The sequence below is a fragment of the Rhea pennata genome, chromosome 14, assembly GCF_028389875.1.
Source record: "Rhea pennata isolate bPtePen1 chromosome 14, bPtePen1.pri, whole genome shotgun sequence".
Taxonomy (NCBI): Eukaryota; Metazoa; Chordata; class Aves; order Rheiformes; family Rheidae; genus Rhea; species Rhea pennata.
The window spans coordinates 4,086,451-4,099,896 of NC_084676.1; the positions used below are offsets into that span (position 1 = coordinate 4,086,451).

The 13,446-nt window shown below is 44.7% G+C and overlaps 1 protein-coding gene across 4 annotated transcripts in view; it reads right to left on the reverse strand.

Annotated features, from left to right (window-relative positions):
- The window catches only part of KCNIP1 (potassium voltage-gated channel interacting protein 1), a 249,576-nt gene that overhangs the window by 4,865 nt on the left and 231,265 nt on the right, over positions 1 to 13,446 (reverse strand). For 3 of the 4 annotated variants that reach the window (XM_062587165.1, XM_062587163.1, XM_062587164.1), the window contains 3 exons: positions 9,798 to 9,922; positions 3,772 to 3,841; positions 1,021 to 1,091 (listed from right to left, as the gene is read on the reverse strand). In XM_062587165.1, coding sequence (XP_062443149.1) covers positions 1,021 to 1,091; positions 3,772 to 3,841; positions 9,798 to 9,922 — 266 coding nt within the window. Of the gene's footprint in view, positions 1 to 1,020; positions 1,131 to 3,771; positions 3,842 to 9,797; positions 9,923 to 13,446 lie in introns of all 4 variants that reach the window. The other variant, XM_062587162.1, reaches the window with a different exon arrangement.

Here is a 13,446-nt window from a genome sequence, read left to right on the forward strand (position 1 = left end):
ACCTGAATTTAATGAACAATACAAAAAAAAGGGGGGGGGGGCAAAACACTTACGTCCAACAAGTACTAAAGAGACGGGTTTGCCAGGAAGGAAAGCTTTTTCCTTTTCTCTCCCCCTCCCCCTTTTTTTTAAACACTTATCTAAGCATTTTGCCACATTTTGGTCTATTTAGGTTTCTGGAAACCTCTAATGTTACACTGAGCACTTGCTATATGCCTAACTCCACCATAGCTGCCACCAAAGAGAAACCTATACAGATAGGCTAATATTTCCCTTTTCCACCTGATAAATGAAGTAATTTCCAAGTCTCACCCAGGACTTACTGGGACTCTTGGCATTTGATGGCAAAGGAGGGACTGCATATTACTTCTAGTTTTACCATCAGCCAGAAAATTGCCTCCAAAACCACCAAGCTGACCCTCCTCAGGTGTCCTACTCAACATCTCCTTTTGCTGTCGCCTGCACGTGAGAGCTTTAAGGGTGGCTACTCATGGCCACAGAAACAGGCCTTTTTGGTTAACAGATAGGCTTGCCTTCTCCTAGGAGCCAAGTATCTGAGATGCTTGTTCAATATATTAAATAAGTAAGCTCTAAACAAACTCCAAAAATACACGTGTAATCCTGCTATGCATTTTTGGATGACCACAGAAGGCATAAGATGTGCTGCCTTCCTCCTACCTCCAAATCACCTGTGCCACTCGCTGCTTTCTTTTTGTACACCTCTGTCTTCAGCCTCTCCTCTTTGCTGCAAAACTCGCCATGGTTTCGCCCTCCAAGATCAGCGTCGCCTGTGATACTGTCTAACGTGAATCGCGTGTTTCTCTAGTCAAGGGAAACGTGCAACTGCCCAAAAAACCTTAACCAAAATCAATCAGATTTTAAAATATCTAGTGATTTTAGTCTTGAGACCTCTAAACTGTAATCCAGCAAATCTTGCCCGTTTCTAACAGAAGATGGGTGCAGAAGCATCAAAACACAAAGCTGAGAAAAAGGTATCAAAATAGGATACAAAACAATTACCTCAAACTTCACTGAGCCATTCTGTGCAGTGTCAAATGCATTAAAGAGATAATGTGCATACATGCTAGCATCTGAAAGACAAAAACAGCACGGATTGATGCAGCACTTCGCTATACGCTAATGGCTCTAAACAGCGCTCATAACCACATTTTCTTTCAGGAGCAAAAGAAAACAATGTTGTAGCTTCTTCAGATATTCTATAAACTAGTAAAAATTACTGTGGAATTATATAACTCTCCCTCCTCCCCCTCCATCTCAAAAAGCAGCCTTCACATGCCAAAACTTTCATCACAGTGGTAATGATCTGGATTATGGGACCGTACTTCGAACATCTCTGCTTGCCAAATCAGGCAAGGCATCCAAACTTCAGCTTTGCTGGGCTAAGTCCTCCAGCATTAGCCACGTGAGGTTCACGGAGAGCAACCGAGGAAAGCTGGATGTGCCGGTAAGGTCTTGGTGGGAACCTCAGTGGCACCAGGATGCGAGGGAACAGCCAGGGCAGAGGGAAGCGAGCTTGAGACACATTTCCACTGACTGTTAAAGAGCAATCTCATCCAAAATATATTTTCATCCTTTTGAATTTTAAACTGCTGGTCTTTAAAATATATATATGATATATATATATATATATATATATATATTATATGAATATATACACACACACACACATATCTTGTCTATTGAGAAGAACAGCCTCTGTTGGCCACGTGAAGGACAGCTGTTAACAGTGAAAAACAGTAACAATATGCAGAAAAATCAAATGAGTGTTTGGCCTCAGGACCTTCATTGGCCTGCATCTGCTCCGGAGACAATTCACACTTTTCTCCAGGTTGCTAGAGCCAACTTTTAGAAAACGGAAGCAACTGGCATTACTATTACCTAATTATTTCATTGCTATTCAAGGAACCATGCATTTTGTTTCTCCCCTCCTCTGTTCTTTGCCTCTGGCACACAGAGTTAGTCTAGCTTGAGTCTTCGTACTCAGTGCTTGGGCGCCTGGTGACACTTAATGACCTGTGCTAGGCAGGCACCCACATGGAATGACCTCAGCATCTTTTTGGTCTGAATCTCATGAAACAATGAATTTTTTTCCCCACATTATTTAAATCTAGGGAAGAGTAGCGACATGCAGAAAAATCATGCAAAAAAATGCTCAAGTTCCTGTCATTTGTACGCATAGAATCTGCTGGACTCCCGGATAAAAAACTGGCTGCTTCATTTTTAAGAGAAGGATTCAGAAAGAAAGTATCTCCACAAGAAAAATATGAAATTATTAGTGGGACATGCCTACAAAAAGTCTTACTAAGCTAACGTAAGAGACTCGGAACATCAAGCTAAATGTTTTATTTCAGTAGCAGATAATATACATGAAGAAATACTAGTTCACTAGTAATATCTGATGGCAAATCAGCAAAAATGAAAACCTGTCAAGCATATAAGCCTTGTGTAACAGAAATACCAGAGCCTAGGATGACCCTGCATGTGCACTGTAATTTGGAGATACGTCACTACACCTGAGATGCACAAGTTTATCTGTATGCAGAGGCATAAAAGTGAGAAAAACCTCTGAGGAATCTGAAATCCCATAATTTATGACACTAAGGTTATACAAACAGTTTGGAAACCAAGTGAAGCAAAACAGTGGAAAACATGAAAATACCTCTGCTGTTAAAGTGACTTACTGTTAGGCACGGCTGCACTACTAGCATCATCAACCGAGGGAGAGCCGTATTTTGAGGGAATGGGACGCAAAACAGAATAACGGCAAATCTTTGTCAACCTCAGTAGAAGGGAAACAAGGAATCTACCTGCTGCAGAACTTTCTGTAGGTGTACATCCTTGAGGTCACATGCCGTGTAAAACATACAGAAGCACAGCATTTTTCATCCTAATATTTAGTTCAGAAATCACCTATTAACGACCTGCACACACACGCAGAAGCCTCATCATCTTCCCACAATGACACTATTCTGCAGCTATTACAGAACAGGATATATTTGGGAAGCCTCAAACTTTGCATCTTTTATTAAAAAAAAAAAAAAAGCCTTACAATCATGACTTCTTTCATATTTGTAAAAAAAAAATCCCTATAGAACATATCCATTTACAAGAGCATATAGCTTCTTGATGTTTTCAGAAGCTGAGGATGTTTTAGGAGATGTTTTAACAATGTAAGCTATTTGAGAAGTTTAATACAACACTGTAACGCATGAAGTGATGCTGCCTCAGTCAGTCACAAAAACACCCCAAATTATTTCAGCTGCCCAGGCATTCATGGGCCAACTGAGAACAGCTCTACAGCTTTTAGGAACATTTCAATTTATTTATAGGACAAAAATAGGTCTGAGATGCTTCTGCACTAGATGCATCGCAGTCCAGCAACGGGGGAAACCAAGATGCACTGAGGGAACTGATTTAATTCTCTGCCATCCAGAAAGACAGTAGCAGGCAAGAGAATTAATTCCCAATTTCTATTCCAGTCTTGCACTGTTTACTGGAGAGAAAAGGGCAGACAGCTAGTAGCAATCTTCAATGTGAGTTTGTCTGTATTCTTAAGAAATAACTATTCAAAGGGCACCTAAAATTATTTCCTTGCCTTGCTACTTATATTTTTGTTTAACATTTTGCAGAGCCTAAGCACAATTCAAATTCCTAGCACAGATTATCAGAAGCAGTTTTGCAGCCAGCTGGCAATAATGAATGTTAGGACATGCTTCAAGAAACCTGACAGATGCAAAGTACTCCGCTCACCTCCATGTGGAAAGAACTGCGCATAGATCTGTTTGAACGTCTCTTCATTAACAACCCCACTAGGACATTCCTGTTGGAAAAAAATAAATACGAATCAAGAAAAAAAGAACACTGCTCTTGAGATTCATTTGCAAAACACTACAAGCCCAAAGAGAGCAATTACACAAGCCACATTCCTGTTCAAACAGTGCACTGGATGCGCTGAAGAAATTAAGTAATTCAGACTGGAATTCCACATTAAGCATCTCATAGGCTTGGTTCAGCATTATTACTGTTTTGACCGGTGTTTTCAGTGTTTAATCTCTGTTTTACAGGGTGAGCTGGAAAGGCAGCTCATCTTCTGTCATATGGAGCCTTTATCTAATAATTACAAATAATCTTACTGCCAGCTAACACATCCCCTTTCTGTGCCTCCGCATATATTAATCCATTAATCCTCGGCAGGAGACCGTAGCTAGATAACCGATACCTGCTCCACCGAGGCTCACAGAACTCACCAGCAAGTCATCACCAACAAGCACTAGTGTTCACCTCAAAAAGGCGAGCTCCTTTTCCACTTGTTTGGCTGGTCACAGTCTCCTGCGTACTTCTGTGAAGCTGGACTGTGGCTGTACAAACGTTCTACCTGGAAACCCATGGGATTATTTGATTTTTCAGCTCCGGTACTAAAACACAGTGCATTTCAATGAGGTTGCGCTTGCTCCGCTGCAGCCCAGGAAAATCTAAAGCCAGGGGGGTAGTGTGGGGCAGGAGTTAGCAGGAGTCACTCACTGCATAGCACCAACACGCAGAGGGAGGCGGAAGCTAAGAGGAGCTGGGCTCTCGGGGGCTTTCTGCCACTCCTAAAGGTCTACAAGCCATTTGAAGTAACTGAAGCGTACAGTTACTGGGAGCAGTCTCCGTCATGTCCACATTGCTCTCTCCTGTGTTAGTGAAATCAGTTTCAACCCAGCCAGTTGGCCATTCTTTTTAAAATCCAAGCACAGCACAGCTCCTAATCACATTTTCCAGCAACGTTCACTGGCCGGCCACACTACGTGAAGCTGTATCTTAAGACAGACAACTATTAAACTCACTAACCACCATCATTTCCCATGCTTAAATGCAGAGACTCGTCGTTTTCCCTATGCTTTCCCCAGTTGTAGTACCCCCCGATCTCTCCAAGCTATCCTAACAACCCACGGCCGTTAAGACCCTCGCGACCGAAACACTGAAGGGAAGGTCCGAGAAGGGCAGGCGAAGAGCAGAGACGGCGGCTGCCGCGCTCTCCTCGCAGGGCAATGCTGCTCTCGCACTTCTGGCTGTGGTACCCCCATTAAATTTCCTGAATTTCCACGTGATCCTTACTGCTTCTGATGCTCTGTTTAGAAGCCAAAGGAAACTTTGCATCAGGCCTCCAGGAGCGCGGGGGAAAGGCGGCGCTGCCATCGATCGCCCTGCTTAGCTCGCTGTAACTGGATTGCTTTCAGACACATATGTTAGTACCAATTCATTTGGACTTAATTGATCACAATGTTGTTTCATAAGAATCAAATAATGCCCAGGAGACCTCATTAGTGCTGCAGCACGACTTAATACAGCTGACACCAAAGAAATCCCTAAGCAGGTAAGCTTAGCATCAGGATAAATTCCACCAAAGACAGCAAAGCTTTACTCCTTCAACCCAAACATGTTACCTGCAAGGAAGTGCAGCCCTCCTCCTCCTCCACAGTTACAAGGCTCTGGGTTAGATTTCAGGTAATAGTGTTCTTTTCTTTAACCTACGAATTCTTTTTAAATGTCAAACAAGAAAATTGGATTTTTTTTTTTTGGGGGGGGGGGGAGGGGGGGAAGGAACTGTCAAGCACTCAAACCACCCCACGCTTTCAAAAAACCACCTCTCAAGCATTGGCATTACATGAGTCTTTCTCAGGCTTCTTTTAAAATGCCAAACCACAAAGGAGCTGAATCCACATGAAAGCAAACAAAAATTGAGCTTGCTGTTCTTTTCTTCAGCTGGAATCAGAAATCAGCTTTATTGATTACTTCAAAGAAGCGCAATGCACACAAACAGGGACTATCCGTGCAACTGAACCTAAAGGTATTGCTACCTGCCCATCCGACTGTTCTCATGTAAGTCGGCCAGCAAACGGAAAGGAGTCCTCGGGGCTCGCGTTTTGCTAATTTGGAAGCGTTTTCTATTGCTAAGTGGTCGGAGCACCGACTGGCTCCGGTGTATTCCCTCTCAGCATGGCTCTGCAACCCAGATTCAAATCTCCGAGCCCCCCTGCCCCCCAACACTGCACGCGCTGCAGCCCTTCCTAGGTCCCCCCACGCACGCAGGTATGTTTGAGGATCACAAAAATATCACAACATCCCCACCTCGCTCGTGCTGCTCTAGTCTCCCCCAAACCTGCTTTGGTTTAACCGATTGCTTCACGTCCTACATGCACTGTCAGTCCAGATTTGCCAAAACATTTGCACTAAAGTGGGGTCACGCTTCTTGTTTAGCATTAGAGAAGAATCCTCTGCAGTCAACAGCCGTTTCTCCTAACCGCACAAGGCCCCCAGAAACAGGCAAACAGCCCCCTAAGAATTCCAATTTTTATACCCGTGCAATGAATTCTGAAGAAAATATGTCATTAAAAACATGGTCTAAAACAGATGTGTTGGACTACTGAGCTCAAAGCTCTGTCACTGTTATAGTCATTCCTTTAGCCATCAATTTATCAGATTTCATGTTAAAAGTGGCTAGTTTCTCACTCTCCTCCCCTCTGTTCCAAAACCGTTCCCCAAACTTCACTCCTCTGTGGGGCAGAAACATCTAATTCCAGCCTATGTTTTTGCTCATGGCCATTTTGTTCCTGTGCCAATCCTGCCTTTCAGCTCAAACAGTTCTCTTCTCATGTACTTACAGACAGTAAGCGTCACATTTTATTTTGCTAAGCTAAACCAAGGCAAGATCTACCAGAAGCTCTGCTGGTTTTTGCAGTCGCTGTTATCTTGCTTTTACAGAATCGTAGCAACAGCAATCGGACAAAACGCCTCGACTTTATCCCAGCTGCCAGTCTGAGAGCCGGCTACCTTCAGGTGCAAAAGACTACTCCGCATAACGCAGACTGCACCTTGGGGGCAGAGATAACTGCGCAAATATACAAAGCCTTTTGTCCTGGCAGCTGGAGAGGATGCTAGAGGACAGCACTATTTCACAGCTGTAAAGAAGGCTGAAGACGGAGAGAGGACCTCTGGGCAGCCAGCAAGGACAACGGCTTGGTTAGCAGGCTCTGCTTCTCCGGAGCGCGATGGATCTGAGTTTGGTGGGAGCCTCCAATGGTCCGGTGCAGGAACGTGACACCTGACCACTGACACCCTGGGAAGTGAGTGAGGCTGGGGTTTATTAGAGCTGAAGTGCCAGCTGCCATCCAAGCGGATTTTACCCTCCTCTGTGTCCATCCACGCATCCTGCCACCTTCCAGAAGCAGCCCTTACTCTCAGCTTGGAGTCCTGCGTGAACCAGCCAAAACGCCGTGATTTAGTTTTTGCCGTTTTGAATTGCAGAATTTGGGCTATCTGAGCCACGTGAATGGTCACTATCTATTTTTATTAACATGAAGAAAGAAAAGCTGGCAAACAGGGTGTTAGTCTTCCAGCTCTTTGCTGGAGCAGCTTGCTGGCTACGGAAACCCAGCTGAGAGCACAGAAGTCTAGCAGTAACTTTGAATGAGGGGGAAAACTTGATCAAAGACTCTGAATTTCTCCAAAACCCTCAAGCTATAAATAACTCTTCTGTCCCAGAATCACAATTTTTTAGAGCTTGCTTCCGCTTGAGCAACTTTTTGGGGGGTTTTGCTGTGACCAGCTCAATGCATTTCACCAGTAATTTTAGACAGGCTCCTTCCTCCCTCATCTGCTTTACGCCGCTCCAGCTGAGCACGCGCTCGTGCGTGCAAACACCTCCGAGCACCAGCACACCTCGTGCCCCCGGCCGGCCCGGCGCCGCTCCGAGGCTCCCCCGGCCCGCGCTCCGCTGGCCCTGGGCCAACCGCAGCCGATGCACCCAGGGCTCAGCCGCAGCATCCAGCTCCCGCGTACGGCACCCGGGACCGAGCGCGGCTGAGCGTCCCTTGCAATAATCCGGGTGCTGCCTCGTAATTAAACGGAGCCCGAGCAATCACTCGAGAGCAGGCAGCAGCTACGAGCCAGCGAGAGGAAGAACAGCTCTGTTCCCGTGGGGATTTGAATCTCCAGATGGCACTGTAACATCATGCCCAAAAGCAGACGGTTCGATACAAAAGCAAGCGTGGTGGCAGCTGAGTCAGCCTGCCTGCTGTACATAATTACCCATCCCATTGAAACCACCATTTACAGGCTACAAATGCTAGAGCTGCCCTTTTGTTTCAATTTAAAGCTCAAATTTTAAAGCATTACACATACTGTGTGCGTAGTAGCTGAAGAAAAGCACAGTAACAAGCCGAACAGTCTGACATAAAATGAGACCCTGATAGCACCATAGATTAATCCCAAGGCCTTCAGTGAGGTCTTAGGAAATGGTTTAGGTGACAAGTTGAATGACGTCGCCTACCACTATTCTTTCCCTGGGAGGCAATGCAAAGTGATAGCAAGATCAGGAGGGGCAAAGGGTAGATGTGAGGGTCAGCAACTGAAGTGCAAGAAGCCTGAACACAGGCGCTGAACAGAGAAGTCCCCAAAGTTGAGCTGTGCCACAGTCTGCTTAGCCAAGCAGCGAAAGAAAGGATCAGATCGCTGGACTCTTCAGGGATGCAAAGCATATACTGGAGCCATGATTCAACCAATGCAAGAACTTGTCGAAGAGAGAGGCTCTTCTCAATGTCCAACAGGCTTCCCTCCGCACCGACTATATCCGATGCTCACAAAACAAAGCTCAGCTTTTTTTGACAATGTGCTCACTATGCGCTCACTTGATTTGCTCTTTCAAAGAAGTCTCAGCATTTCATTGTGATGGTATCTGAAAGTGCTGAAATGTTGGGGCTGTCCTGTGAGACAGTTTTTTTTTTTTTTTTTTTTTAAAAAAAAAATCTCACTGTGTTTATTGGGCTAGCCCAGTACTGATCTATTAATCATCATAAAAGCATCAGCTAGCACAAACCACCTGGGTCACTAAATCCCAACCCTCAGGCAACCACATAATGAGTAATCATTCTTCTGTGTCCATAAAACATCTGCTCCCTGTAGCCTTAACATCTCCTATCTGTTTCTATTTATTTCTGATGACTCCCCAAAAGGCAGCAACAGGTGGTCTACAAGCAGAGGTTCAGGGAGCTGTAGAGATGCTCGTGAAGACCAGTCTGGTGTGGTTCTCAGCCTGCAGTCACACCAACTGGCTGTTCCCTGCTCTCACCTATGGCTAGAGTCTCTCTCCTGCCTCCTCAGTCTTGATATCCATTTATTTCTGATTTCTTTGCGGCTTCTGCCATTCCAGTCTTGCTCCCTACTTACATCGGGTTTCATGTTCCCAATGTGCTCTAGCAATCTCCTATGAGGACAAGACTTCTCTAGCTACAAAAAGAAAAGAAAAAAAAAAAAGAAAAAAGAGAGAGAGAGAGAGAGGGAAAAGAAAAAACCAAACATCCTGGGCAGCTAATCACAGGCAAATAGCACAGTTTATATTTGAATACAACAAGAACAAGAGTTAAAACAACAAAAACCACAGAAAACCCACACCCTAACTCCCCACAAAACCACAAATCAAGTTATCTTGAACTACAGGTACAGCTGAGGAGATTGCAATGTATTTACTGACATTTAGGGAGCAATTTGATGGGCATATTATGTGCTGAATATCCATCCAAACTCAGTTTTAGGCACATTATGGTGTTACAAATATTGGATGGAGAGGGAGGCTGAAGCTCATTTTGTTGTGAAAGGAGGAGATCTAGCACAAGCTCCCCTTGCCCCTGATGTTTAGCAGGGGAACGATATGAAATGCAGCTGAGCAGCTCTCATCTAGGCAGGAGAGGCTAGTGGGGGTGTCCGCACGAGTCGCTTCACTGCAGTAGGGCCCTTACATTTTTGAATCCTCTGTAAAGCACCTGGAGTTCTCTTTTAGTAAAATTTGTCTGTGCTTCAAGCTGTTCCAGTCCTTCGGGTCTATGGCACACTGTAGTCATTTCTAATTCATCTTCAATTTTATCTGAAAGAAAAAATAGGAAAATATTTATGTAGCTTGTTACTTTTGCTCTGTTAATATGATAGATAGTACAAATCGGATTTCAAGAGCAATAGAGAAAAAAAAAACTACGATAAACTGATCAACATTATAGTTTTAACCCCTTGAAGGTAAAGTAAAAGCCAGATAAGTAGAGCAGTGTCTCGCACTTGGCAGCGGGGCTGCCCCATTACCCCTCTATCCCCGGAGCAGAAGCTGCTGGTACGAACAGACGGGCAGGCAGCAGGTACAGTGCTCCAGAAGCCAGCAGCAGGCATCTCTCATCTAACACTGAACCAGCGCGGAGGAACAGGCATCTCAAAGTACTAGCTTTAAAGGCAGGTGTGCAAACGTAAGTGAGAGTGCAGACCATGCCTGAGCATATTAGACAACGACATTACACCGAGGGCAAACAGTGACGGAAACCTCTTCTGTACACCAACCGAAGAGCTCACTCTGGAGACCCTAAAGGTCACCTTCATCCTAGGAGAAATTCAAACGATGTCCAAAGTTGCTGAAGCTGGAACGAATCCAACCTACGTTTGTACAGGCTTTAGGGAAAAAAGATAAGCAGTGAAATGTGTATTTTATTCAAGAGAGAGATCTCCTACAAGGGAGAAAAATACTCAAGACACCATGGTCTATCCTCCCATCCTCTGTGTTTGAGAGTCTCACAGGGCAGCATCTGCGGCGGCCTTGAGCACTGAATGTCCAGGCCTAAACATTGTGCTCAAGGTCCCTCGCAAGGCATTGGCAGCTCAATGCATTTAACTATGCCCTTCCAGGGCTCTTCTCATTAAAAGCTTTGGGAGGCTGGGCAAAATGGTAAGTTCACTTCAGCTTACTCTTTTAGCCGGCACTCACTCTTGGAACAACAACTTAAGCCTAGTCAAAGAGCTCAGAGCATAGAGACAGACCATAGCCTAAATACGAATGAAATACACAGGATTCAAATAGGTCGGCAATAGATTCTGGGTTTGCAGCAATACTATATTTCAGTACTTTCAGTAGCAAAATTTAAGACTCTGCCATCAGCCAACAATTATGGAGTCAACACCAAAGCGGAGAAGTGGCAATCAGTGATTCCGCACAGTTCTGAAAAACCAGAGCAGAAACAGCACGGCTGAGTAAAGGTAAAAACCAAAGGCTCTCCCAGGAATTTTTTCTAAAGATATCCAGTGAGACAGAAATTACTTCCTTCTTATTAATCAGAAAGGGGAGATGGAGGGAAAAAGAAAAGAAAACAAAACAAAAAAGAAACCCTCCTCTTCATGCTTGTCCAATTCACACGAACCACCTTTGCATGCTTCTATCAGGAAACACTAGTGTGGTGACTTGAGGCATCTCAGTCGCACCACAGCCTGGTTCCCACAGTCATACTGGCATGATCAGCACAAAGCTTTTCAAGCTGCTCACCACTGCGATTTCAAACACTTTCTCATGGCAACAGAAAGACTAAAGTTAGGGAAACTACCTATGGCTCAGAAGGTACTTCATGGAGATTTTGAGATATCTGCCAGGATATCTGCCTTTTTTGGAGGTGGGGGGGGGGGGTTATGAAAAGTGTAAGGGAATAAAGGTGAGGGACCCTGTAACAGCGTTGGACAGAATGAGAGTATCAAAATTCATTTATGATGTAGAAAAATAGCTGAAAGCTGGCAAACGGCAGGAAGAGACCTGAAGCAGGCACCTTCTTCACCACCTGAAGGGAACACGGAGAAGCTAGAAATTACAGATCCTGTTAGAAGGAAGCGGATGGAAAAGGATATCTCTTAGAGGAAAAAGAACGGGTAAGTAATAGGGAAAAGGTGCTTTCTTTGAAAGAGTACAAATGTCACAAAAGGAAGGAATGAGAAGAAGCCATAGAGAGAGAAACAACTGGGGAAGAAACTCCTTAGAAAGAGGAGAGGAGAATGAGTGGTGGAAACAAGGAGAGAGGAAATCAATTTATAAGGCAGCCAGGTTAGGGAGACCCATCGCTAATCCATGCATTGTATAAGCAGCACCTTTTTGTTTACCTTCAGTTAACCACAAGTTACCTGAAACTCCAAGAAAAGCATGCAAATCCAAACTCCTTTCCCTACGTTTCCCTGCCATCCCACAAAACAGCGAACAGTTTACGCGTGGTTCTTGCCACGCGTTTCTTTCTCCCCCACCTCGCAGACGGCCATGCCTTTTGGGCTCTGCAGTACACACACAAGTCGAGCTCCGAGTCTTCCGCTGGTTTGCGGCCAGCCAACTTCCCCGGCTTTTGTCTGATCCTACTTGTTGACTGAGCTACTCCAAAAGCATTTACAGATTCAGGCAACACAACATGTAAGCGCAAAATATTGGCTACCTAGTTTTGATATCATATAAAGTAACTGAACAAGGAGAGCGAGTGAGCAACCTATGCAACCTCACGTTCAGCGGAGCAAAGCCTGCTGGGTCACACTTAGAGCTGGTGTTCGCAAAGCGGGGTTCCTGCAGAGGCAGGAAAAGATGAGCTGAGATAAACCATCAAAAAAGAAGTTATTTGGCACATAAATCCCCACAAACGTGCTTCTTAAGCAACCAGTTTTCTGTAACACTCAGTGGAATTTAGTGTTCCTAGTGTAAAAACAAGTAAAGCAAAGCTCTTGCTCATGGAAAAATTGCTTTAACTCCCTGGTACTTTTAAATAGCTACAGAACTGTAGCTCATATATCTTTTGCTTATCCAGACAAACAGGGTCCTGGAATTATTTTTTTCCCCTTCAATATACTTGCATAAATCATTACTTGGGGAAACACTGTAATTTAATAATGATATATTGCCTTTTAATAATGCTGCCTCATCCAGTGAATCACTATTTCAAAAGGGTGCCATTCATCTTCTGCAGTTGGTCCTGCAAGCAGTGGTTTTTCCAACAGACGGGTCACGAGCTTTGGTCCCGCAGGGCAGGTTGAACATTTTTTCATGTTAAAAATAAGCCAGATGACTGTTGTGGATTCCCTTCCGCTCCCCACGCTGAGAAACGTACCTCTTCCCTTTAAGGTAGACTGTGGAATGGAAATTAGGGAAAATTCAGCCCTTCCAAAAGGACGCTCTGTTCTTCCCTCCTCTGTCCCAGAACCCCTCTGCCGCCAACCTGACGCTTCCCGGTGAGTTAACCCCTTCGTCCCGCTTCCACTTGAGTAAACAAGCGCGCGGAAGCCTTACGAGCTCGTTCTGCCTATCGCTTCCCAACGAAGAGCTATTTTGTGCGGCGTCTCACGATCACTTTGGGTTTTTTTAGGACTATTCCAAAGTAACAGGCCTCGCCATCCAAATGTTCCCTCCCTAATGTCCATCACATAGCTACTGAAAAAAATTTAGATATCTAACATTCAAAGACTTTCCTCTAGCAACATCTCTTTTCATCCCTTCTCCATTTCCAGTAAAGGCCTGCGGCAGGCGTAGCACAAGGGCAAGACCTGTACGTGGGTACCGAAGGACAAGGTCTTCGACGCACAACTCTCACGCACAACGTTTCAAGTCTCTTTTCCCCC